This window comes from Caretta caretta, chromosome 10 (assembly GCF_965140235.1).
Source record: "Caretta caretta isolate rCarCar2 chromosome 10, rCarCar1.hap1, whole genome shotgun sequence".
NCBI classification, from domain to species: Eukaryota; Metazoa; Chordata; order Testudines; family Cheloniidae; genus Caretta; species Caretta caretta.
In genome coordinates this window covers 34,142,874-34,168,624 of record NC_134215.1, presented here as the reverse complement: position 1 = coordinate 34,168,624, position 25,751 = coordinate 34,142,874, and the positions used below count along the sequence as shown (strand labels likewise).

The window sequence follows — 25,751 nt, the reverse complement described above, 5'->3', positions numbered from 1 at the left end:
GTGTGTGTCAGGGAGGGAAGAGACAATAAATCGGTGCCCCTCACCACATGTACCAGACCCCATTCTGTGAAGATACAACAGACTCTCTAGTATTGGCAAGGGGCATGGTTCGAGGGGACAGTGGCATTGGGACACCCTAGGGGCAGCTGAACTCAGTGTCCACAAGAAGCGTTGTTGACACGAGTAACATCTATGCACTTGTAAGCAGCCAGATTGTAGCATCTGGCCCAGACGTGCCCGTGGCCCTGCCTGGTGAGCGTTACTGCCCTGGGACTAGGTCCCAAGCCAGAGCCACGGTGCTCTTGGGAATCAAGGGGAAATCCTGATTCCTCGCTGGTTTTCAACACCGGCTGGCAGGGGACGATCGGGGCTGTTGTGCTGTGTGCTCACTTGGCAAACCAGAGGCTGCTCTGGCACAGCAGGTACGTTTGTGTGTGTGGCTCTGTACGTGTGTAACACTCATACACGCTCCTCCCCCGGCCTTGGAGCTCTGCTCAGTATTTGCCACAGAGGAAGCTCCCCAGCCATTAAGTGACAGTAAGTGGAGGGAAGCAAAGGCAGAGCCTGGGAAGCAGAAAGTGGCCGAGGCCCAAAGGCAGCACCACTTGCGCCGTGAGTTAGCTTTGGGGAAACCAAGTTCTCCGGCATGTGAGCCACAGAACTCTTGCCCCAGGAGCCCTCCAGCCTTGGCTGCCTGAGCGCACTGGCCAGAGGCATCCAGGAAGGGCTGAGGGGGTCGCTCAGTGGCCATTCTCGCATGTACTCTGGTGAGCTACCCCTCCACGGGCATAGGAGCCGCTGCTGGATGGGGCTTTGCTGAAGTCATTTTCAAGGACCCCAAGTGCCCTACTCACCATGCAGCAGAGATGGCTCCTTCCCTCCCCCGAGATGCAGCCTACTCTGGAGAGGAACACCGCCTGTGTCTGTGGTTTGCTGCCTTAGTGCCGAACCATCTTGTGAGCAAGGGATTTTCCTCAGCTTCTCTAATGCACGGCCCAGGTGCTCTGAGCAGGGTTGGCGCTCGGACGGTAAGATGACAAAGTCCAGTGCAAGCCACCTACCTAGGGCTGGCAGCGTCTAAGGTTCCAGCACAGGGCTGATCAGCCCACCCCTAGGTCCTCTGCTCAGAGCCCAGAGCTCTCTGCTGGAGCAGCCCAGCTTGGAAGCCTGCCTCCTCCCTTTTTCTTCCCCATGCAGTCAGCCTACCCTGGCAGGTAGGGCAGGGTGGGACTGAATCCAGGACAGACCATTAACCCCTCCCTGGTCTAGTGCTGTGTTTGTCCAGCTCAACTTGTTGGAGCAATGCCACCAGCCCGGGAGCAAGGAGGCATCCTTCTGCCTCAGGTATGGAGCCTGCCATTGCTTGGCATTTCTGCATGAAAGAACCCAGACTGGGCAGCACCTCCACCCTTTCCTGAATGGCACCAGTGAGTGCCCAGGTGACCAGGAGTGAAGGGCACTGGCAGAGCTGTGTGTAGGGAGCCCAGGATTAGAACAGCAGGAGGGGCTGCAGGCAGGGTTGAGGAGTGTTGGCAGACATTGTTATTTGTATTATGGTAGTGGCTAGGTGCCCACTCATGGCCCAGGACCCCATTGTGGTGGTCTAGCATTGGCAAGGGGCGTACCTTTATTAGGTGTATTATGGTAGTGCCCAGGCACCCCAGACCCCCATGTGCTGGGTGCTGTATGTTTATTAGGTATATTATGGTAATGCCTACCCCCTCCCCCCAGCCTCCATGTGCTAGGCACTGTACGTTTGTTAGATGTATTATGGCAGTGCATAGGCACTCCAGGCCCTATGTGCTGGGTGCTGTACACACACGGAACACGCATACTGAACACGCAGCCAGTCCCTGCCCCAGGAGCTGACGAGCTAAGGTCTGTGTGTGGCGTCTCAGGGCTGGAATATCGGCGGGCGTGGGTCAGGACTGAGGGATTTGGGCAGAGCTGTGGGGCGCCAGACTGGGGATGGGTAATGGCATTGGTCTAACTCCTCTAGTCTGAAGGCAGAGATCCCCCATTGCAAGCCAGCCCATGCCTCACGGGGCCAGGCTGGGGGGGACCAGTCAGTGGCAGGGTGGGGAGTGAGCAACATACCGGGGCGCAAGGTGGGAAGCAGGTACATGGTAGAGCAGGGTCTTGACTACCGCCAGTTCCCCACCCCGCCTGGACGTTGTTTTCCCTGCCGCGTCTGGTCAGGGCCCTCGCTGGGGATGGCACCAGCTGAGATGCCCACAGGCTCGATGGCTCCCACGTCCCATCATGCCCCCGAAGGCTCTGTGACGGTGGCGCAGGGTGAGTCCAGCTGCAGCGCTGTACAGCAGGTCTCTGAGATCCCCTGGCACTTGGGGCAGCTCTGTGCCAGCTCTGTGGCCCAAAGCGATGGCTGGCGCTGGACAGGGACTGGGTATTGCCAACCCAGAGGAACCCACCGCAAGCAGCTTTCCACCTGAAGGGCTGGTGTGGGGGGGAGGGGTGGCCCTCAGGAGGAAGGCACCAGTGAGCTCCGTGGGTGTGCAGGAGCCCTGGCACAGAGGAGGTGCCAGCGAGCTCCGAGAGTGGGAACCTGGCATGGGGAAGGCGCCGGTGAGCTTTATGGGACAGCGGGGGTCCTGGTATCGAGGAGGCGCTGGCAAGTTCCAGGTGCTGGGTGTGACACTAGGGGACTGCTAAGGCAGGAGGGGCCCTTGGCACAGGCAGGTGCTGTCAGGAGCACATGGGAAGCTCGTGCAGTGGATGGGGGAGCCCCGTTGGTATGTCTACACTGCAGCAGGCAGCGAGCCTCCTAGCCCAGGCACACAGACGCTGAAACACCTGTGTGGATGTTGTGGTACTGCAGAGGCTCCAGCTGGCCCTCCACCCTGGCTCCCAGCTGTCTGTAGTGTGCTGGCATGAGCCCTACTGGCGCGATTCTGTGGGCCCGGGCTGGGTGGCTCAGTGCAGACGTACCCAGCCAGGCCATGGCTAGGTCCCAGCCTGGCTAGCTAGCCGGTCTGCATCCAGGGGACTTTCAGCCAGCGTGGACCGGCCCCGTAGCCACCACCACACCGCTTCCTGCCCAGCAAGGCAGGCTCCCAGGCCCTGCTCCCTTGGGGGCTGAGCCTGGCTGGAGCATGGGAGCTGGAGGGGCCCAGGATAGAGCTGAGCTCCTCCCCCATGACTTTCCAGGGATCGCCTGATGCTGGGCCTAGAGGGCAGGACTCACCTGCGTCTCCTGGGGGGCTGGCGTGGTCGGGGGGCAAACCTGGTCAGAGCAGACCTGGAGGCAGGAGGGTCCAGTTCCCCCAGAGCCTGGGAAGTACCCTGGGATAAGGTGACTGGATCTCCTCACTCTTCCTGATCTCCTCCCCCTGCAGGCCCTGTTCCCCATTCCTCCTCCACCCACATCCCCCACGCGGCCATCTTCCCTTCTTATCCCCTCTGCCCACTCTCCCTGGCACAGCTGAGGGGGCTAGCAGCAGTTCTGCAAGCTAGCAATCGATGCCAGGAACTCCTGCCCATCGAGGCTTTCAGGGCCACCCCATCTGGCGCGAGACGTGCTTCTGGAGCTCCTGGCACGGCACCTGCATGGCTTTGGCTCCAGGGGTTCCTGCTGTGAGCTCTGCTGGCCCGGGGGCGAAGCAAACCTCACTGGGCACGCTCCAGGCCCTGTGCCCGGGACAGTATCCCTTGGGCCTGTTGGGCCAGGCCATTGGGAATCCCATACTGGTCCTGTTCCCGCAGGGCTCCCGGCTGCCCACGTCAGGCGTCTTGCTTGGGCTTTTCCACCTAGCGGCTGGGTCTGTAGCTGCAGAGGCAGGAGCAGCCCTGGTGTGGGGAGGCCATGGGGTCTGGCCTTCGATCAGGTAGGGGTGGGGAGGCGCCAAACAGTGAACCCTGGCCCCTGCCTGGTGCTTGGAAACCGCCATCCTGGCACGGCCATGAACCTCCCCTGGGCACTGCTCCATGCTGGCATTGGTGCTGCTTGAGCGTGGGAGTAAAAGGGGCTGTCCTGGCACCCGGGGCCTCATCCGTCTGGCTAGCCAGCCCTGCGCGGGGTGGGTAGAAGCTGAGCCCAGTGCTCTAAGGGCCAGGTGGTCCCTGGTGAGCAAGAGGGGGGAAGCAGTGCTCTCTGCTGCACCAGGAGAGCAGGGAGGGGTTGCCAGCCGACAGCCATTACCCTCACTGGGGTCCCCCTGCCTTGGAAGCCCAGATTAGCCGGGAAATGGCGGGGTCGCTCTCTCCTCCACTATTCATGCCCAGCTCACTCCTGGGCCTCGGCTGAGGCTGCCTATCAGAGGGTCACGCGGTGCCAGCTGGGCTGGTGGTGACTGGGACAGGGACTGAGACCTGCCACTCTCAGTTCCCAGATGCCAGCATCAGGCACTAATAATTTTTGGCCACCTTCCAACCAGGGCCGGGGGGTGTGGCTGCTCCTCGGCCGTCTTGCCCAGCTGCACCCGGGGTGTTCTCCGGGCCATGGGAGTGTTTCACTGGAGCGGGTACCTGGGTGCGGAGGCAGCATGTGCCAAGCAGTCAGAGGCTGGCAGGCAGCAGTGGGGGACGGGAACCTGCTGCAGCCCAGCCCTGGGTGTGGCTCAGTGCAGGAGCCCCAGACCAACAGGGAGCTGCCACCGGATCCCGCTGGCCTGTAAATCAGGGCCCGGGTGGCAGATGTTCCCAGGCATCAGTGAGTTCCCAGCAGACAGGTTCCAGGAGAGGCCACTGTAAACATGTCAGGCCGGGCGTTGTATATTAAAGGATTATGACATGGGAAGCCATAAATCAGGGGGAAGTAGACAGTGCTGCAAAGCGTTCTCACAGCCCGGTGTGGAGGCAGGGGTGGGGGAATCTCCGCTGACCTCTCACGGCGAGAACGAATCCTGACACAGAACCTGCCCCGCTCTGGGTGGTGTGGGCCAGGTTCTGCTCTGTGAAAGCAGCGCTGATCCAGTCACTCCATTCAGGGAGTCCCACCACGCCGCAACCCTGGCACTTCCTTAGTGCTTCGAAAGCTCTGTCCCAGCCCTACCTCCGCGCGCCTGCCTACGGCGGCATCACCCTGTGGTGTGTGCTGGGAGAATGGGAGCACAGCAGGGGACACTGGAGAGGCATCTACTCTGCTCGTTGGTACCGGGGACGTTCTGCTGGTCCAGGGAGCAGAATGGAAAGATAATCAGAGTGGAGTGAGGAGATGGAGTCGCAGGTCAGGAGCGGCGGATATCAAGGGAGCCAAGCTTTGAGGTTGACACAGCCATGACTTCTATGATTTTTTTACATTAACTTTCAAAACAAAAAACGTCTGAGTTGGTGTCTCTAGTTCTCAGGTGCTGGCAGGGATTAGGAAAGTGGGTCTCATTTCCAGATCAGTTCATCAAGGCGTTTGTTCGTGCCTAGAGTTAACCGCTGGGACTCACTGCTGCAGGACATCCTGGAGATGAATCTCACAGGTGTGTCTGCAGGCCCACAGAAAGATTGGCTGGCTGCTGAGGAGGACTCTGGTTGGCTGACTTGGATCATGATCCCTGTCACAGGGGGCACTGCCATGTTCAATGGAGACCTGATTTCTAGGCTTGATGGGGCATTCTCAGTTTGAAATCGAATCTGTTACCAAAACAGTGAGTTAAACATCATTGCGGGCCCTGCCCTGGCCTTCCTGCCAGCGTCTGTGGGGTCACAGGCACATGGTCCTGTCTCTGAAGAGGGTTTCTCTCCTGCTGCTGTTTAAAAGGGGACAGCGATTGGACATCAAGGTGCTATCATATGAACTTGCGTGGGGGGGTTGGGGGTGGAGGGGACTGTGTCTCTCTGAGCTCTGTGATCGGCATCTTCCTTGGTTCTGGCCCAGCCATGGAGATGGCCCATGACGTTCTGCTGGGTTTCTGGAAATCGCTGAGCTGATGGAACTGGAATGGTTGCAGGAGTGTATGTTTGGTTGAAATTTTTGATGGGAAGCTATTAAAACTTTTCCTTGTGGCCAGTGCATCATGCCAAAACACAGTTTTTCAGAATGTTTCATTCCTTGAAATATTCCAAGTTTTCTACTTTTCATCCCAGTTTGGGATCCAGGATTTCCCTGGCGACGGGAGGCCTGGTTGGCAAGTGGCTTGCCCCAGCAGTCTTCAGACAACATCCAGTGCGTGTGATCTGGAATGGATCATGACCTCCGACCACCCCATCTCATCTAACCTCTTTCCCTGGTCCCCTGCACTTGCTGGTTTTTCTAGTGGCTCTGTTAGCACAGGCCCATCAATGCCTAAGCAAGGGACCCAACTTCCCCGGCATCACGAGGCCATCTCTCCGCTGGCTGGTTAGCCCAGCAAGCTTCATGCCAGGCTTCTCACGAGACAGGGAAGCTCAGAGCAGGGGAATGGAGAGGAAGAGCTGCCAGATTCTCACCCTGATCTCTCCCGGGATGGCTTCCCAGTTTGTCAGATGTACAATAGTGAAGCCGGGCAGCGTCTGTGTTTAACGTGGGGACTGCCCGAGGAGCGATCTCCCTGCTGGGTTGGAGTGAGGTACGTGTGCCGCCTCCAGCCCGTCTGGGCTACCAATCAGGCCAGTGGCCTTTGCAGCTCCAGGGGCTGTCTCCAGGAGCCTTGCCCCCAGAGATGGTTTGCTGGGGGAGGGGGAAGGTCAGCCCCCATCTGCGCTGGCCCTCGGATCTGGCTCTTTAATTATCCACAGAGCTGTTTGGAGGGTGCCGTCAGATGCCCAAATACAACAGCTCTGTGGAAACGTGTGAGCTGGAGACCAGCTGTGCCCTGCCTTGCCCCTTGGGTGGGCGGGTACACTGGTGCCAGGGGAACGTGAGATGCCCCCTTCCCGGCTGGTAGTGTCTTTGCACTGGTGCAAATGATGGCACCAGGAGAGTCCGGGCCCCAGCCAGTGACCCCGGCTAGCAGCAGAATGGGCACGCCCAGACAGTGGCTATTTGTGAGCTACCTGGGGCTGGCAAGGAGGTGCCTGTTTCTTGGGCTCAGCCAATAAGCCGCCAGCAGAGCATCCATCCTGCCCTTTGGCACCAGCTGAGCTCAGTCACTGCTGCATTGCACCTGGAGTGACCCCCGCGCCGTTCCCACACATAGCAGGCGGAGTGTTGCAATACTTTGCCCTGTCGCAGCCCGGGGCTGACACCAGCCGTGGCTCTGGGGACGTGGCCTCATTCAGCCTGGGGTCCCGGCGTGCAGAGGGTTAGCTGTGTGGGTCTCTCTGCTGGCTGGCTGTGGGGCAGAGGAGTCCCCCAGGCACGTGGACAGGGAACCAGGGGCCTTTTGCTTTGCCCTGGACAACTGGGCCCAGAGCTGTGCTGAGACCAGAGAGAGCTGCCCGATCTCCTTGCTCTCTTGTAATGATGCGGCCTCTGGCAGGACACTACTGAGAATATCCATTCAGGACAAATTGCTTAGAGCAGAGCAGTCACAGCCTAAGGCTGGGTGTCCTTTATTATTAAGGCACGCCAAACCAGCCAAACAGAGACTTCGGTTTTACCCCACTGGCTAACCAGAAGTCATACAAGCAATTCCCTTAGACACTCCAGTTTCCTAGTATCACCATCAGCACTGCTCCTTAAGCGGGTGAATGGTTATGAAAACCAATACCCCAGTAAAAGAAAAAAGTTTCTCCCAATTGTAACGATGCTGGTTCTGGTGGGACCCAACTGAGAGTGCCAATTCAGGACAAACTGCTTAAAGCAGGGCAGTTACAGCCCAAGGCTGGGGTTTTTATGCACACCAAGGCAAACCAAACCAGCCGGACAAAAAAGACTTTGGTTTTACCCCACTGGCTAACCACAAGTCACACAAGCAATTCCCTTAAACACTCCAGTTTCCCAGTATCCCCATCAGTGCCACTCGTTAAGGGGATAAATGGTTATGGAAACCAATACCCCAGTAAAAGAAAAAAAGGTTCTCTCGATCCCAAAGGACCAAGCCCCAGACCAGGTCAATATACCAGTCAGATCTTACTCACAAATCACACTGTTGCCAATCTTTTAGAATCTAAAATCTAAAGAAATACAGATGAGAGCTAAAGCTGGTTAAATGGAATTAATTACATACAGTAATGACAAAGTTCTTGTTTAAGGTTTGTAGCAGTGATGGAATAAATTTTAATTTGCTCTAGAGAAACATCTTCCTGAGCCTTATCGAATGCCAGATTCACTTCTGAGATACCAGACAGACACTCAGAATTTTTTTCCACATATGCACTGCTTCTTTGCACAGACAAACAACCATCTTCCTCAGACAAACATTTGGAGAAACCCTCTACAGGCAAATCCTTGCCCCTAATAGACACAGGTTCAGGATTATTTCTTTCCCGTGACTGGTTTATGTCAATTGACTGAACAAAGCTTTAATATCATCCCCAATCAAAAGATCCTTAGGTAATAATTTTCTTACACCAGCTATAACTTCATGTGTAACACCGTTCTATTCAAGATGGATTCTGGCTAACGGCACACTTACAGTAAACTCATAGAGGATTACAATATTCAGACTCTCATTTGGTAAATAATCTTCCTATTTGACATGATCTGGTTTAACAAGAGTGATGTTAGAATCTGTAATTTGCCCTAAACAGCTTTTACCATTGACTTTTACATTCTGTACACAATTTATGGGGTTACCTTAACCCGAGCTCACAGTGCAAGCATTTACATAAAAGGTGGCAGTGTTGGGGGAAAAAATGGTTACACACAGACAACTGCTTAGAGTCAAACAACATACCAACATTGTTACAAACTGGATAGATTCTATCCCCATCTTTGTTGTTGAGAGGGACTGGATTTTCAGTATGATACAGTTCCTGTTGTTCCTTTATTCTCTTGAGTTGGAGCTTAAGTCTGTCCTCTTTAGACTTAGCTTCTAGTTCCTGCAATCGAATATATGCCATTTTTTGTTCATGTTCAAAACACAGGTGTTCTTTCAGTAACTTCTCCTTCCATATCATCTATTTTTTGCTTTTGTTCAAGTTCTAGCTGCTGGTTTCTCACTGCAAGCATTTTCGCTGGGTCTGCTTCCTTATCACTGGCAATTAACAGATTTTTCAGTTCCTGCTCTGGGTCCTTGTGCTTAAAATACAACCCTCTCTGTAAGCACAATTCTTCCAGGCTTTTTCTGTCAGGATCTTGATCATGGATCACTCACGGTAACTGATTTTTAACCCTTAAACTCTCCAATATCAAAATTAAATTTTGACAAGTTTTGACTGATCCAAAAACCCAGTTAACCTGTGGTAATGTGTATCCAAGCACGACTACACCACTGTAACAATGCGGCCTCTGGCAGGACACTACTGAGAGTATCCATTCAGGACAAATTGTTCAGAGCAGGACAGTCACAGCCCACGGCTGGGTGTCCTTTATTATTAAGGTATGCCAAACCAGCCAAACAGAGAAGACTTCGGTTTTACCCCACTGGCTAACCAGAAGTCATACAAGCAATTCCCTTAGACACTCCAGTTTCCCAGTATCACCACCAGCACCGCTCCTTATGGGGGTGAATGGTTATGAAAATCAATACCCCAGTAAAAGAAAAAAGGGTTCTCCCGATACCAAAGGACCAAGCCCCAGACCCAGGTCAATGTACCAGTCAGATCTTACCCACAAATCATGCTGTTGCCAATCCTTTAGAATCTAAAAGTTAATTCATAAAAAGAAAGAAATATAGACGAGAGCTAAAACTGGTTAAAGGGAATCAATTACATACAGTCATGGCAAAGTTCTTGGTTCAGGCTTGTAGCAGTGATGGAATAAACTGCACGTTCAAATCAAGTCTCTAGAGTACATCCACACTTGGATGGGTCATTCAGTCCTTTATTCAGAGCTTTAGTTTGTAGCAAAGTTCCTCCAGAGGTAAGAAGCAGGATTGAAGACAAAACAGAGGGGTTTCCAGGGCCTTTTATATTCTTTCTCTTGTGGGCGGAAACCCCTTTGTTCTCCTATGCAAAATCACAGAAACAAGATGGAGTTTCAGAGTAGCAGCCGTGTTAGTCTGTAATCGCAAAAAGAAAAGGAGTACTTGTGGCACCTTAGAGACTAACCAATTTATTTGAGCATAAGATGGAGTTTGTAGCCACATGGGCAAGTCACATGTCCATGCATGACTCTTTACAGGGAGAGCTGCCATTGCTCACATGCTACCTTGAACGTTTCCAGGAAGACTTCTCATGTGGATTGGAGTCTCCCAAGGTCCATTGTTAGTTAAGTGTTTCTTGATTGGGTGCCAAATCTGAAGAGTCCCTTCTCAGTAAGATGGCCAAATGCTTCACTGGTGCTACTCAGAATCAAACACATTGAGATACAAGCACCTAGCCAATATTTATAACTCCAAATATAAAAATGATACATGCATACACATATCATAATCATAACCAGCAAATCATAATCTTCTCATAGACACCTCACTCGACAACCTTTGTACAATATTTGCTGCAAATATATAACAGTGGTTGCAACAATGATCTATACGGTTACAGTTCATGTCAATAACATCACCCTGGGAGATGGGGCCCAGGGTAGGGGTGGGGCCATGCCACCCTCCCTCCCCATCTTCAATCTGACCCCCACAGAGTGATGGGGCTCTCCTCCGGCTGGGGGTGTCTGCAGGCAGGTCTGCCACCACAGGGGTTGCGGGAGGGGAGATTGTGCCATCCCCCACCGACAGGGACTGGCTCCTCTCCCTGGGAGCCAGCATCTCGCGTGGGGGAGCAATCATGCCATCTGGGGCTCTCCAGGACTCTGGAGCTGGCAAAGCTCCACCCTGCCCAGCCCCTGCAGCTGGAGCTCTGTGGTGGGGGAGAGGGGGCAGAGTGGCTCTAGAGTACGGGGGTGGCCACTCCGGAGCAGGCATGGTGGACAGGTCAAGGAGAAGCAATCACACAGCGGGAGGGGATTGACCCTGAAATCCCTCCAGCCCAGACAAATGCCAATGTGGCTCCCCTGCAGCCTGACCCAGCTGGGGTGAATACCCCCACCACCATTGCCAGGGGGCAGGGAGTGCACCTGGCACCCGACACCAAGGGCCCTTGGTGCCCACATGCTGTTTCTGGCATTGCTGTGCTGGCGGGTGGCTGGGCGAAGTGCCTGAAGCTGCCTGCTGGGTCTGAAGAGTGGGCACCCAGGCTGGGGCAGGGAGAGGGGCTTCTCGGGGCGATGCCCAAGCTGTGCCGTGCAGCGAGGGGTGACATGCAGGGCATGTCTCCGGAAGCTCCCTGTGAGGTGCTGGACATGGGGGGGGGGGGGGGGCTGCTGTGGTGCAGCCTGCTGAAGTCTGTGAGGTGGTGGGATTGGAGTGCCAGCACCCTGGGTAATACACTGCAGGGGACGCTGGCAGGGCGAGCGCCAGCATCGCCCTCAGAGAGCTGGTGTCAGGGGTGGGGGGCTGGCTGACCGGTGATGCCAGCGCAGATGGGGGCAATCAGCATGCCTCCTTCCGGGCAGCCTCTGATCACTGCTGGGGAGGGGTGGTGCCCCCAGGATGGTGCTGTACGTTGCTCAGAGCACGAGGCTCAGATGGGGAAGTTGGCCTCTCACCACAGCTTCAGGCGTAGGCAGGCCAGGGCAGCCAGCCAGGGCACCGCCTGGCCCCCCTCAGGCCCATGGAGTCCGTCACGCTGTGATTCTTGGTTATGGGGGCTCTGGCATGCACCCAGCTCCTTCCCTCAAGCCCTGCAGGGGGCGATGTCATGGCAGCACTGATGCCAGCACCCTGGGAAATGCAGCCGGCTGGTTCTGGCCTGGCACAGAAACGTTTCCAAAGAAATCTTGCCGCCGAGGGAAAAAGTGGTTGCTGCACGTTTAACACCAGCTGCTGTATCGCCGCAGCACCGGTCTCAGTCTGCTGCACGCCACCCCGGCACCTGGGGGCATCGGCACAGCTGTGGATGTGGGTGCGACCTGGGGCTGGATTATCGGTGGGAGGCAGGGCAGGACTGGGGCCATGGCATAGCCATGGACTGGACCCAAGCCTGGAGGACCGGGGGGTTGTAGGGCAGGACTGGGGGAATTGGCAGGGACGGGACGGTCCGGGTGCCGGGCTGGGAGTGGGCCCCGCTGGGACAGTCTGGGCGCCGGGCTGGGATTCAGCCTCGCGGGGATGGTCCGGGCGCTGGACTGGGACTGGGCCCCACTGGGACGGTCTGGGCGCTGGGCTGGGATTCAGCCTCGCGGGGATGGTCCGGGCGCTGGGCTGGGACTGGGCCCCACTGGGACGGTCTGGGCGCCGGGCTGGGATTCAGCCTTGCGGGGACGGTCCGGGCACCGGCCTGGGACTGGGCCCCGCTGGGATGGTCGCTGGGAGCTGGTCACTGAGGAGGCTGGAGTGCTGAGGTTCTTTGAAGAGCTTTTATCTGCCTCTCCCTTTCCTTTCCCGCATCCCTCCGGCGCACTCAGCGCCCCCGGCTGCAGCCGGCTGCTGTGTCCGGCATCTCAATCTCCATATAAGGAGCTCACTCAAAGCTTTTCAACTTCAGTGCATTTTTGTCCATTTCCAACTCGGGCAAAGGCTGTCAGCCCAGCCCTCAGCTCCCGACCCCCCTGGGCTGCCCCCGGCTCCCTCGGGGAAAGCCCCCTATGGGGAGGGCTAGCGTCTGGCCGTGCCCCTGTGCCTGTGGCTGGTCGCTCGGCTGGCCTGGGCCTGAGGGAAAAAACAGGGGAGTCAGAACCAAAGTGAAAAACTGGCGCTGCACCCTGCTGGGGAACATGCCCTGGGCCACTGCACTGGGGCCGCTCCCCACTGGGGAGCCGTCTCACAGACCAGTTGAGAAGCCCAGGGTTCTGCTGGCATTGCCCGTGGCGACCTGCTGGCTGGCACGGTCGGGTGCATGCGGAGCTGGGGCCCCTCCGTGGGTGCCAGCAGCGGCATGGCTGATCCATAGGCCTGGCTCCAAGCAGTTCCCCTCACCAGGCCCCTTTGTCTTTCAGGGCGGCGATCCCTCTCTTGGACCCTGACACTGGGCTCTTGGTGGTGGCTGGAAAGGTGAGTGCTGGGAGAGCAGGGGGGCCATGCTGCAGCTGTTGTCGTGGGGGGCCGGGGCTCTCCTTGGGGGCCTTGGGGCTCTCACTCCGAAGCATTTGGGCCAGGAGTATGGTTCCTCCCTAGTTCCCTTGGTGGGGTTCAGCTGAGCAGGGCCCCCTTCTTCTAAACCCCTCTGTTCCCCCTTAGGTGAGATTGGGTGCACTGCTAGTCCACTCCAGTGGGGGGCGTCACTGCCCTGTCCCCTTATGGGGTATCCCCAGGCGAGGGGTCTCGCTCCATCCCTGGGGTGGAGGCAGCAGAATTTCACTGTCCCTGAAGCCTCCTGCTCCCTGGCCCCACGGCGGCTGGTGTGTCCAGGCGAGAGGTGGCTGCAGCGGTGCCAAGCCCGGGCGGGGGCAGCCCGTTGTGCCTGACCGGGGCCTGTGTGGGCGTTTGGGCCCTGCCATCTTGTCTCTGTTTCAGGGTGAAAATCTCCTCTACTGCTTTGAAGTGTGCCCCTCGCTGCCAGCCCTGATGCCGGGTGAGTCTCCATCTAGCGGCCACCCCGCGCTCCCCTTCCCAAGCTCCGTGGGACCTGGGGTGCCTTGGGGACTGCTCTCAGGCTGTGGGAAGGGCTGACATGGCAGAGGGGAAGCAGCCCGCTTCTTTGGGGTGAGGCCTGGGTATTGGGGTCCTCCTGACTGCCCCCACAAGGGACCCTCTGATATTATCCAGTGGGCTCAGTCCACCCAAGCAGCGCTCCAATAACCCGCGGGACGTCCTAGAATGCTGTGAGCTGTGTATAGTCTAAGGGCTGAGCCGGACCCAAACCTGGTGACAGGGAATGGGTGAGACCCCAGGCAGTCCCTGACACAGGGCACAGTGCTATGCCACACCCCCAGGGTATGCCTGGCCGATTAATTCAGTCAGTCACCGTGGGCGCAACAGGCAGGGGGCTGCTCAGTGGGACCCCCTGTGCGGGGTGCGCTGGGAGTGGCTGGGCAACACAGTGGACCCCCTGTCCTTGGGGATGGCTTGGGGCGGGCAGGAACCAAGAATGCCAGGGAGGAGGCCTGCTAATGGAGCGGCCGTGCAGCCTGCAGGGCACGCAGGGTCATGCTTGGGGAGCAGGTTCCTGGAGGGGCTGCCCTGGAAACAGAGTCCTAGGAGAATTGGACCCGGGGTGGGGGAAGAGCCAGCAGGTCCCCGGATGTCCGGGGCCACCTATGGCAGCGCAGTGAGCCACGCCAGCCAGTGGCAGGGGGATCACCTAGCCGCAGTATGAGGGGCCCCGGGGGCTGGCCTGGGACGGGGAAAACTCTGGGACCACTCAAGAGTTCTCACGCGGCTGCCTGTGTGCTAGACTGGCCCTGAGGCACCCTGATTGCCCCCACAGCTGCTGCCTGGTTTCATTGGGTCAGCGTGCCAGGGTCTCCCGCCCATGCCCCGGGATGGCTGATTGGGGATCTTGGTCTGTAATTGCGCTGGGCACGGATGTCAAGCGAGCGACAAGTCTGCGAGGCAGTGCTGGGTTTGAAAGCATGACGAGCCGCAGTGCCCGAGGGCCAAATTCAGTGGGGCTGGAGCGAGTACGTAATGGAAAGGCCTGTGCCTGACTGGGGTCTGGCAGGGCTGGGGTCCGTGTGCTTACCCCAGATGGCTCCGACGCCAGTAAATAGCCGCTGATAGTCCCGCAGGCCGCCCGGCCTCTCCAGCCGCCCTCCAGGCGATGGGCAGTGCAGCCCCACTCACACCGTGTCTCCGTTTCCTGCTAGTGACCCAGTATCTGATGGAGGGCAAGGCTAAGGGCGCCGCCCTCGTGCCAAAGCGGGCGCTGGACGTCATGTCCTGCGAGGTGCTCAGAGTCCTGCAGCTGACCGACAGCTTCATTGTTCCCATCAGCTACACGGTGCCCCGCAAGGTGAGCCCTGGGCATGGAGGAGGTCTCAGGATATCTGGCGGCCCTGTGCCACCAGGCCAGCCTGAGTCCGAAGGATGACGTTAACCGTTTCAGGACCTGGTTCTGAGCCGTGCTCTGTCCCTTCGCTCCCAGGAGCACATGGCTCAGCTTGTCCCCCGCAAACCCCCAGGGGGCAGGTGCATCCAGCTGCCCTGGGTACTGAAGAGCAGGATTGAGTCTTACCGTGCACCCCCCCTCCACAATGACCCTCCTGTGCAAGTGCTGAGCCCTGGAGCTGGCGGGGGGAGTTCCCTGGCTGCCACTGTTCCCTCTAAGCTGTGCGTGTGTGCACACGCACACAGATCCTACACCCCGCGCACATGGTGAAATCCCGCGCGCACAAAAAATGAAATACTAGAACGGAGCCAGGCTGAAATATCATTTACGGGCGACTTTTGACATTGTTTGCCCACCATCTATCAACACTGCCAGATTCTACTAGCTGGCAAGGCGGGGAAAGGGATAATGTATAAGCATTTTATTCGCTTGGGCGCATTTGCCTCATGGCACACAAATATGAACACTGCTTCAAAAATTTGCACAGAAGAAATTTTTTGCACACACGGCTTGTCAAAAATTAGAGGAACATTGCTGGCTGGGGCCTTTTTTGAGTGGGAAAATGTTTTGTCCCCAAAACGGCCCGTCTTTTAAACCAGACGTTTTGTGGGAAAACTTGAATTTGAAAAATAGTTTTCAGAAATGTTACCGAGGTTTTTAACTCCCCCCACCACCCCAAATCTAACTACACAACAGAAACAAGTTGAACATTTCCAAATAGTTTGCAGCTAAACCCATCTACTGCGAGCAGCTCTCCGTCCGACCAGCCGCCAAGTGCCCCAGGCTGCTCCTGGCCCCCGAAGCAGAACGATGCACCTTTTGGCTGCAGTCTATTTATCACCCCGAGCCATCAGTTCATAGGACTCCTTTTTTTGACTCTCCTCTTCTGAATGAACCAGCAGCTGTCTCTAGCCAGAGACTGCCCTATTTCATAGCACCGGTCTGGTCCCATCCAAATGGCTCAGAGGATGGGATAGAACTTGACTGATTTGTGGAGGAGGGGTAATCAAACACGGATAATCATTAGAAACACTTTTCCTTACTGGATCTCAACGTTCTTTGCAAAGTATTACCTGCATTTCACAGATGGGGAAGCTGCGGCAGAGAGGTGGGGTAGTGACTAGGCTGAGGTCATCCAGTGGCAGAGCCAGGAATGGAACCCAGGTCTCCACCCACTGGGCCGCATTGCCACCCCAGCTAGCTAGTTGAGATGGGCTGCAGTGCCAGGCTGTCTAGGGCACACCCCTGTTTGCTGTCTAACACACCCTCCTACTTCCCCCTTCTCTAGCTCTTGGCTCTCTCAAGGCCCTTTTAATGAGTGACCCCTTCCAACACCCTGGGGAGGGAGCTACGTTGTATCAGGGCCATTTTTCAATTGGGGAAACCAAGGCATGGAGCTGTGGCGGTGCACATTGTCAAACACGGCTTCCGATTCGGAGTGGCTCAGTGTTCACTGTCCAGTCGGAGACCCTGGGGCCTGGTTTTCAAAGCGGCTCCATCAGGTGGAGTTCTGGGCACTCAGCACTTCTAAAAATAAGGCCCAAGGTGTTGTAAGCTGGGCCCCTTACAACCAGGGGCCTGCCCTGTTGGACCCCCCTTCTGGAGAAGTGTCTGCTGGCACAGTCACCCCGTAACCTGGAGCAAGGCTGGGACCAGAGCTCCTGTCTGCCAGCCTCAAGTCATGCACCCGATGGGGCATCCCGCAGGGACAGGAAACCCCTGTGACTCCTGTGTCAGCTCCCCCTCTGTGCTGAGTGCACAGGGGTCCAGTGCCAATGGACCTGGCACAGTGAGGTGGGGCTTTCTGAAGGGATTGGTGAGGAGGAGGGGGTCACTGCCGGGGGGCCGAAGCATCTGCAGGCCCGCTGGACATAACAGCTGTAGCACAGTGGGAGGCTTCCCAGGCACAGGGGGGCTGACTTAGGGTGGGGGAGCTGCGGACCCTCAATTCTCTGAGGGGGAGAGGGTGCAAAGCCCCAGAAGTGGCCCCCTGTCTGGTTTTTGCAGCTGCTCCTTTCCTGGAGAAAGCTGGAGGCTGCGTTTGGGACTCCAGGTCGGGGTGCAAATCCCCTGGCATAGCAGGCCGCTTTAGGGAGCTCCATGCAGAGAGGCTGTGTCCTGCCCAGTTCCCTCCAACGGCCAGGACTTCCCCGCACCAGGGAGCTTCAGGGGATGTTCCACTGAGCAAGATAAGAGGGCCCCAGGATGCCCGCACAGGGTTCATGCTCACTGGGATCATCCTGCCGGGGGGCGAGATCATGCCAGCCCTTCCCTGGTGCATACTCACTCAGCGCCACTTACAGCCTGTGTCTCTTCCAGTCCTTGCAGGAGTTCCACGAAGATCTGTTCCCAGACTCCACTGGGCCTGTCCCCGCGGTGTCAGCACAGGGCTGGTGGGCAGGGGACAACAAGCAGGTACCCACCCAGCTGCTGACTTGGCCTTCGGAGACCCAGGGTGCCCGAGGAGAGGCACTTCTACAGCTTCTCTCCATTGCTACCGTTCCATTGGTGCCGGGGGTGTGAGTCCCTCCCACCCATTGGTACCAAGGGTGCGAGCCTGCCCCCCATTGGTGCTAGTGGTATAAGCCCCCCCATTGGTGCTGGTGGCATGAGGCCCTCCCATTGGTGCCAGTGATATAAGCCCCCCCATTGGTGCTGAGGGTGTGAAGGCTTCTTGTTGGTACTAGGTCTTCCCTGTTGGTGCCAGGGTGTGAGCTCCCGCCTGTTGGTGCCAGTGGTGTGAGTCCCCCCCATTGGTACTGGGGTACAAGGGCCTCCCTGTTGGTGCTTGGGGTGAGGCCTCCCCCGTTGGTGCCATTGGTGTGAGCCCCGCCACCTCACATTGATGCCGGGGGTGTGAGGCAACTGTGCTACCGTGGCATTCACTGATGAGGCTGGTCACCGCCAGGGCAGGTCTCCAGGATGTGGCATTTTGGAGTCAGCGCCTTGTCTGTTCCTACCATCACTGAGCCGGGGGTGGCAGTGCTGGGACCCCCCCCACCATGTAGAGCAGGCTGGGGGTCCTGGCCCCCTGGGTGACCGTTCTGGGGAGCGCTGCCCTCTGCAGGCTTCAGAGAGCCCCCTGGGGGGCGATGGGGGGTTGGGGTGGCAGCCGCAGTGCTGGGCAGTGACCCTCTGCTGCTGTCCATCAGGTGGAGAAGATGAGCCTGAACCCCGCCCTCAGGCCCCAGGAGACCTTCACCTCCTGCCTGTTTCCCCTTGCCCGACGTGAGGAGCCCGTGCCACCGGCTGCCCAGCATCTCGCCGCCCGCTCTGGGGACATGGACAGAAGCGTGAGTGCCGGGCCTGGCTGGAGCTGCCAGCCCACAGGGCAGGGGCTGCCTCGGGGTCCCACACACTGACACATCCCTGGGGCACTGCCAAACTCCCAGCGTGCACTGGGGCGTGGGGTACACCTGGCCTGGGGCACGTGGGGCAGTCACCCCAGAACCTGGGCGGGGCTGTGCAGGGTAGCACAGGAGTGAGGGCATGGCCATAGCAGCTGCAAGGCTAGGACTGTGACAAACAGCCACGGTAGGGGTTGGGGGGGAGCATTAGTGTCATGTGGGGTGAAAGGCTTGTGGGGGGCGGGGGCAGGTCTGGATGCCACATCGCTGCCAGGGTCTGAGCACTATAACTCCACACGCTGCCCCTTTGATCCCAACTGGCAGCACCCCACCTCTGCCAATGCCTTCCAATCCCGACCTGCCCCCCAGCTCTGCCAGCCTTCCAGCCCCAGCTCTGCCAAGACCCTCCAATCCCGACCTGCCCCCCAGCTCTGCCAGCCCTGCCCCCCAGCTCTGCCAATGCCTTCTAATCCTGACCTGCCCCCGACTCTGCCAGTGCTACCTGTGGCTCTGCCAGGCCTGCCCCAGCTCTGCCAGCCATGCCCAACCTCTGCCAACACCCTCCAATCCCAGCCTGCCCCCCAGCTCTACCAGCCCTGCTCCCAGCTCTGCCAGCCCTGCCCCCACCTCTACCAACACCCTTCAATCCCGACCTGCCCTCCAGCTCTGCCCCCCAGCTCTGCCAACACCCTCCAATCCAGTCAGCAGCCCCTGGCTGTTCTAGCCCAGCATCAGATTCTCCCAGCTACCTGCCATCCCCTGATGACTCCTAGGAGCTGCAGCTCCCATCGCCCCTGGGTTGGCATCTGACCACTGGCTGGTTCCCTGCCTGGCTGCGTTGGGTGGAGGACAGGGGCTTTGGCCAGGCTGTTTAACCCCCTGACTCCCTGTGGGGTCCGTTCTTCCCCACAGGAGGGCAGCAGCCTCTCGTCTCCCCCCAGCTCCCTGAGCTCTCCCTCCAGCTCAGCCCCATCTCTCTCCACCGCCAGCCCTAGTCAGAAGTCCCTGCAGAGCATTCTGGGTAAGTGGGAGCGGCCACTTGGGGGGCGCGGGCGTTTGGCTAGGCGGGTGCAGCCTGGAGCCAGGCACAAGGTGGCTGCCACGCCCAGGGCACTCTGCCATATCCTGGAAGACGGGCAGGGAGAGGAGCAGCAGCTGGCGCCTGGCTCTTCCTCGGCCCAGGCGGGCAGCCAGAGCTGGGGATGGTCCGTGAGGCCCTGCCCTGGTTGGGGGCAAATCCCTCACTCCTGCCCTCGTTCCCCACAGGGCCCAGCTCAAAGTTCCGTCACACCCTGGGGACGCTGCTGCCCCGCGGCACCCACATCACCAACCTCAAGGGGCTGAACCTCACCACGCCAGGGGAGAGCGACGGCATCTGCACCAACCGGCTGCGCGTCGCTGTCCCGCTGCTGTCAGCAGGTGGGCAGATCGCCGTGCTGGAGGTAGGTGCGCGGTCGGGCTGGGCGCTGCTGGGACGTGCCACGGCAAGGGTGCGGGGTGGGCCCTGGGAGGGCAAGCTTCCCTGCCAGAGTGCCTCCACCCTGCCACCCTGGGGCTGAAAGAGCCCTGGCCTGCTCTGCTGCCCGCTGCCCAAAGGGAGCGGCTGGAGGCGCTGCTGAGACTGCATTCCCTGGCTGGCCCAGCCCCTGGCGCTGTGGAATCACGCAGGAGACCCAGTGGGGCTGGACTCCCTGGTGTGGGGCCTGGCTCTCCACAGCCGGCCCCACTCTGACAGCTCAGTGTGCTGCAGGGACATGTCCCCAAGGAGATCACGCATGTGGGGTGAGAACTCTGGCGTCAAAACCTCCAGCCCTGCCAGCCTGCCCTGAAGGGGCGCTCGTCTAGGTGGTACCAATAGTGGGTCTGTAATCCCCTCTGCGAGCCAGCCACTAGAGGGCACTGTCGCCCACACACTGCTGCCACTGTGGCTCATCACGCGTGGCCTGGGGAGGGTGGTGCTGAGACGGCGGGGAGGGGAAGCGAGGTGCCATCCTCCCCACTGCGGCACACCTGGGGATGGGGGTGAAGGTAATGGAGCTGCCGCGCTGCATTGACTGCGGGATTCTGCTGCAGCTCTCCAAGCCGGGCCGGCTCCCCGACACGTCCGTGCCCACCATTGAGAATGGGACGCCGGTCGCAGACTTCTGCTGGGACCCCTTCGACCTGCAGCGCCTCGCAGTCGGTGCGTGAACTCTCTAACCTCCCCTAACGCCCAGCTCCTCGCTGCCAGCTGCAGGTGTGGGGCTGTGTGATGAGAACTCTCCTCATTCCAGGCCCATGTCCAAGGCTGCCCGGTGCTCTCACCCCCCCACCCTCCCCGCAGGACACACTGTTAAGATCAGCAGTCCTTCTTCACTGCCCTTCTCTGGCAGTCTTCCTCCACAGATCTCCAATGCGCTTTGTAGACCTTCAGTAAGCCCCCAAAACCTTCCCCCACCTCAGCCACAAATGGAATCTGTGTAATCCCATTTTACAGGTGGGGAAACTGAGGCACAGTTTCTATCCCTTGCCCAAGGTCAGCCAGGTGGCAGAGGCCGGAGTAGAATCTCTTAATTCCCAGCCCTGGGATCTAGTCCCCCTGTTCCCCGTTACTGCTGGATCTTCTCTCATAGGCTAGTGAGTTCCTGATCTTTTCGGTAATCGCTGCATGAGCAGGTGGTCTAGTGGTTGTATCAGGACCCGTCAGGCGGGTTGGGTTCTAGTCCCAGCTTTGCTGTTGACATGCTGGGTAGCCACGGGCCAGTCACTGCTGCAGGACAGGGTTCCTGTGAAATGAGGCTGATGCCACTGAGTCCAGCAGAATGCGCACGTTTCCGAAGTGTGGTTGCCATTGCCGGATTTCAGCGGGTGATTAAAACAGGCCAAGCAATCTCTGGGAAATGCCAGGGGGAGATTTTTAGGAATGGTTGAAAATGAAGTTTCAGCAGTTTTTAAAACATGCTGGGGGCCACTTGGGGTGTGGGCACATTTCGGGACGTCCTGCTGCCCCGGCCCCTTGTCCTTCCCAGAGCACAGCTGACATCCCTGATCTTCGCCTGCCCAAGGCCCCAGCGTCCCAAGGGGCAGAGGCTGTTAGCACCCGGCTCATTCTTTGTCTCTGTTCGGCCATCTCGGGCGTTCAGCTGGCGACGATGCCAAGATCCGACTGTGGCGAGTCCCCCCAGGAGGGCTGCAGGAGACGCTGCTGGAGCCTGAGACCATGCTCAGAGGTAAGGGCTGTGGGAGCGTTTGTGGTGCTGGCAGACAGGGAGAGGCTCCGAGTGCATCTCTCTGTCCATGGCGGGCTGCAGTGCCTGGCCTGCCGGCTGGGTTTACCTGGCCCGCCCCACAGTCATGCTGTGCTGGAGCGAAGCTTTCCCTTAAGCCGATGAGCCCATCTCTAAGCTGGGGCTTCAGAGCAAACCATCCGGAGGGGACGGGAGTGTGTCACTGCTGAAGAAACAGGGCCCCAGGATTTGCCAGCTGGCTGGCTCCCTTGGCGGGGTGCTGGCTCCGTCACCGCTCTGTCCCTCTAACCAGGCCTGGTTTCAGTAGCCCGGGCTCGCTGGCTCCTTGCTCTGGGCTTCGCACGCTGGGGGCTCTGAACAGAGCGCCTGTCGCACCCTGGCTCCCTTGCCCACGCCAGGCCACGGAGATCTCCTCTCTCTCTTCCCCGAGGTCACACGGAGAAGATCTACTCCCTCAAATTCCACCCCCTGGCTGCAGACATACTGGCTTCTTCCTCCTACGACATGAGCGTGCGGATCTGGGACCTGCAGGCGGGCAGGGAGAAGCTGTGCCTGAGGGGGCACCGAGAGCAGGTAGGGGGCGAGCGAGGCCAGGGCAAGGGCCAGGAAAAGGAGTCACCACAGGCAGATGAGGCCTGCAGCTCCCCCACACTGCAACAGCCCCACGCAGCCCACGCGGGAGGGGAGGGCGCAGTCAGTGACGTGGGCTGTCGCTGCTGGAGAAATACGCAGGGCTTTTTAAAATGCATAAACATCTGCAGCCGGCCATAGCCGCGGAGATGGGAATCCCCCGCAGCCCGCTGTGGGTTGCACCTTCAGAAAGCTAAACCCCTCCTGAGAGATGGTCAGTCCCAGAGTGCTCCCTCGGGACGCCAAGCCAGACGAGCGCGCCAAGAACACAGGGGACAGCTTGTGTCTGGCAGCTGGGGCGTGTGAGCCCTCCGTGCGCCAGGGGCCAGCCCAGAGACGCACGCAGCGGGGTAGCTTCCTCCAGCCAGATCCTTCCAGATGAGCTCAGCACTGGCCCGCTCCCAGACCAGCCTGACTCTCTGGGCTGCAGCACCTGCCCGTCCCGGCTGCTGGCGCGTGCCCAGGGCAGCACCAGGCAGAGCTCAGGCTGCAGGGGCATAACCTCCAGTCGCCATCCCAGGGTCAATCTAGATGAAGGCAGGGTGTGAGCGGAAAGCCCAGGAGCCGAACTGTGAAGCAGCGCTGATAATGCATGTGCCCCATGCCCCCACAGCGCTGAGTCCTGGGATAGCATGGTCAGAACAGAGGCACTGCATCCTAACCGGCCTTTGCCAGCTTGCAGCCATGCCAGCCAATGTCTCAGCCGAACCACCGAGCCTCATGGCGGCGGTGCTGGGAGGGCCCGGCCCACGGCCGATCCCCGCGCTTGGGACAGGGCTCAGGACAGATGGGACTGCTTTGGCAGGGGGTGGGAATCAGCACTGTTTGCCTGTGGGCATGAGGGGGGCTGGGACCTGAGCTAATGGAGCCCCTCTGTCTGTGGGGCTGCCGGGCCGGATCCCACCCTGCATGCCCTCAGGATTCCTGTCCCCAGCTGGTGTGGTTCAGGAGCGCAGGCCAGCCTGGCGTGCCCAGAGCCACGTCCCCGTGCTAGTGCCAGGCTGCGCGGGACACACTGGACGTGGGCCACAAGGAGGGAGCCTGGCGTAGCTGAACTGGTTTAAACTGGCATGCGTTTAGCGTGGGAGCGAGGCCTGGCAGAGGCAGCCACAGTAGGTCCATGGCTGTCCTGGCGTGGGGCTGGGCCCCCTTCTCCAGCACGCACAGGCTGATTCAGCTAGCGGGCCCCCTGCTGATTCTCCCCTTGCCTCCAGAGGTCCCTCCCCTGCCACGATCCATGCCCCGCTCTGCTTTAACCCTTCCAGTGCTGAGCCGGCAGCCTCTCCCAAGCCGGCTCCTCACGGTCACAGCTTGGATTGGGGCCCCAGCCTGCCCACCCCATCGCTGCCAGGCCCTTCCCTGCTTACCATGCTCGGTGAGCACCACGCAGCCGGTGCCCAGGGCCAGGACATGTGTGATACAGGCCGCGGGTGTCTTTCAGATCCTCAGCATGGCTTGGAGTCCGGATGGCCGGAAGCTGGCTACAGTCAGCAAGGATGGCAGAGTGCGGGTCTATGCGCCCCGCCAGTCCCTGGAGCCCGAGCAGGTGAGGGGTCGGTCGCTTCCTCCTGGGGGGTGAAGGGGAGGGCATGACGGAGCCAGGGCTATGGGGGGACCAGGAGAGAGCTGGCTGCGGGGCATAGGGGTCCCTGGGGTGGGTGTTTGGCCAGCAGCAGTAGGAGTGGGCTACAGTGTGCTCTGCTGTGCCCAGCCAGTCGTGTGTTCCCACTCCTGGCTCCCAGTCCCACCCCGAATTTGCCCTGCGCAGCCCATTCCCCTTTGCCACCGGCCAGGGTCGAGGCAGATCTACAAGAAGTGTTGGGGGCGTAGGCCAGGGAGTCACAGTTCTCTCCCCCCAACAGGAAGGCCCTGGCCCCGAGGGCGGGCGAGGTGCACGGCTGGTCTGGGTCTGTGGTGGCCACTACCTGCTGGTGTCTGGCTTCGACAGGTAAGGGCTGGCGCTGCGTCCCCGGGCCATCGGTCACCTGCGCAGGTCACGGCCCTGCGATAATGTCCATTGCCATGGTCCTGGGAGTGCAGCCGCCTCTGGGGGAAAGACGGCAGTTGACCCCACATGCAGGCCGTGGAGCTGAACACCAGGTGGCTCCGAATTGCACTGATCACTGGTCCCAGCAGGGCCTATGCCCTCAGCCAGACTGTGCCGCCTGCTCCACAGGGCAAGGCTCCAGAGCGAGGGATGCTAGCTTCGTGTCAGTGCCCAGAGCAGCGTGGCACCCACGCCCTCCCCAGAGGGACCACCCGGGGGCGCAGTCACTTCCTGGCTGGCTGTGCTGCAGAGTCCCAGCTTGGATGACTGCTCTGCTAGGGACCCCAGCTCCACTCGCCCTGCGGAGCCAGGGGTTACTGGTGGGCAAAGCAGGGCTTCACTTCCTGTCCTAAACCGCTGCTGCACGCTGGCCCTGCCGCCCCACGGGGCTGCATTCCCCAGGGGGCCATGCACTCCCTGGGATGCTGGGGCCGGTTTGTGGAGGAAGCCCCAGGGGGTCCCTGGAGACCAGGTGGGAGCCTTGTGAGAGGTGGCCCCAGCGAGGGGCCCAGGAGGCAGGGTCACCTGCCATTCTGCAGGAGATCTCCCTGCCAGGAGCCAGGCCTGGGCCCTGAAGCCAGCTCCATCTGCCTTACTCTGCACCTGGCCTTTATCTAGACACCAGGTCAACACCCTAGCGCTGTTGCCATCTCCCTGCTGCCTGGCCTGTGAATTCTTGTGTCCAGGCTCCCCTGCCGGGTCCGGTGCACATCTTGAATGGGAGGCAGCCGCAGCCTGAACCGAGCCAGCCTCCATCCCACGTGGCCTCCGGCATGGCAGTGCCCCAGGAATGGGATCGCCAAGGGAGCAGCATCTCCTCACGAGGAGGACGAGGGCAGCTGTGTGGTGAGCTGGCCACGTGTCCCGCTGATCTGTGCCATGTTCTCCACACAGCCGCAGCGAGCGCCAGCTGTACCTGTCTGACGCAGCGTCCCTGGCAGCCGGGCCCCTGGCGGTGTTGAGCATCGACACAGCTCCCTCCACCCTCATCCCCTTCTATGACCCGGACACCAGCGTGGTCTTCCTCACCGGCAAGGTGAGTGTCTGGAGGCGGGGCAGCTCAGCCAGTTCGCATGGACAGGGCGTCTGCCAGCTCCTCGCCAGCCCTGCCGGGGGCTGGGCATAGTAGCCAACCTGGAGGTGAGTTGCAGAGCGAGGCCCGGGCGGAGCCAGGAGCGTGACTGGGGTGTTCCCAGGGCTCAGACCGCCAGGGCCCATCCTTCTCTCTCCATTGTCACTGCAGGTGGCACATCCTGGCCGAGCTGCCAGGCCTCAGGCTGTGCCAGGAGTACCAGCGGGGCAGCCCTGGGCCAACGGGCAGTCGAAGAGCCCGGGGCCTTGGAGAAAGGCCTGAGCAGCGTCTGGGCTCTGCATGTCCCACAGGGCCTGGCACATGGGTGTGGACCTGCTAGCTTCGTGCCAGTCCCTGGAGCTGCACGGCACCCATGCCCTCCCCAGAGGGACCACACGGGGGGTTGGTCACATGGCTGGGTTGCGTGGCTGGCCATGCTGTACAGTCTCAGCTTGGCTGTCCCATAGGGCCCT

General features: G+C 59.5%; 1 protein-coding gene across 2 annotated transcripts in view; it reads left to right on the top strand.

Annotated features, from left to right (window-relative positions):
• CORO7 (coronin 7) overlaps window positions 1-25,751 on the top strand; it is a 184,473-nt gene that overhangs the window by 142,082 nt on the left and 16,640 nt on the right. For both annotated transcript variants that reach the window (XM_048867848.2, XM_048867847.2), the window contains exons 10-22: window positions 12,905-12,959; window positions 13,422-13,479; window positions 14,714-14,859; window positions 17,275-17,370; window positions 18,108-18,248; window positions 19,215-19,323; window positions 19,569-19,744; window positions 20,376-20,484; window positions 21,425-21,511; window positions 21,960-22,102; window positions 23,601-23,705; window positions 24,022-24,107; window positions 25,101-25,242. In XM_048867848.2, coding sequence (XP_048723805.2) covers window positions 12,905-12,959; window positions 13,422-13,479; window positions 14,714-14,859; window positions 17,275-17,370; window positions 18,108-18,248; window positions 19,215-19,323; window positions 19,569-19,744; window positions 20,376-20,484; window positions 21,425-21,511; window positions 21,960-22,102; window positions 23,601-23,705; window positions 24,022-24,107; window positions 25,101-25,242 — 1,453 coding nt within the window. The remainder of the gene's footprint in view (window positions 1-12,904; window positions 12,960-13,421; window positions 13,480-14,713; window positions 14,860-17,274; window positions 17,371-18,107; window positions 18,249-19,214; window positions 19,324-19,568; window positions 19,745-20,375; window positions 20,485-21,424; window positions 21,512-21,959; window positions 22,103-23,600; window positions 23,706-24,021; window positions 24,108-25,100; window positions 25,243-25,751) is intronic.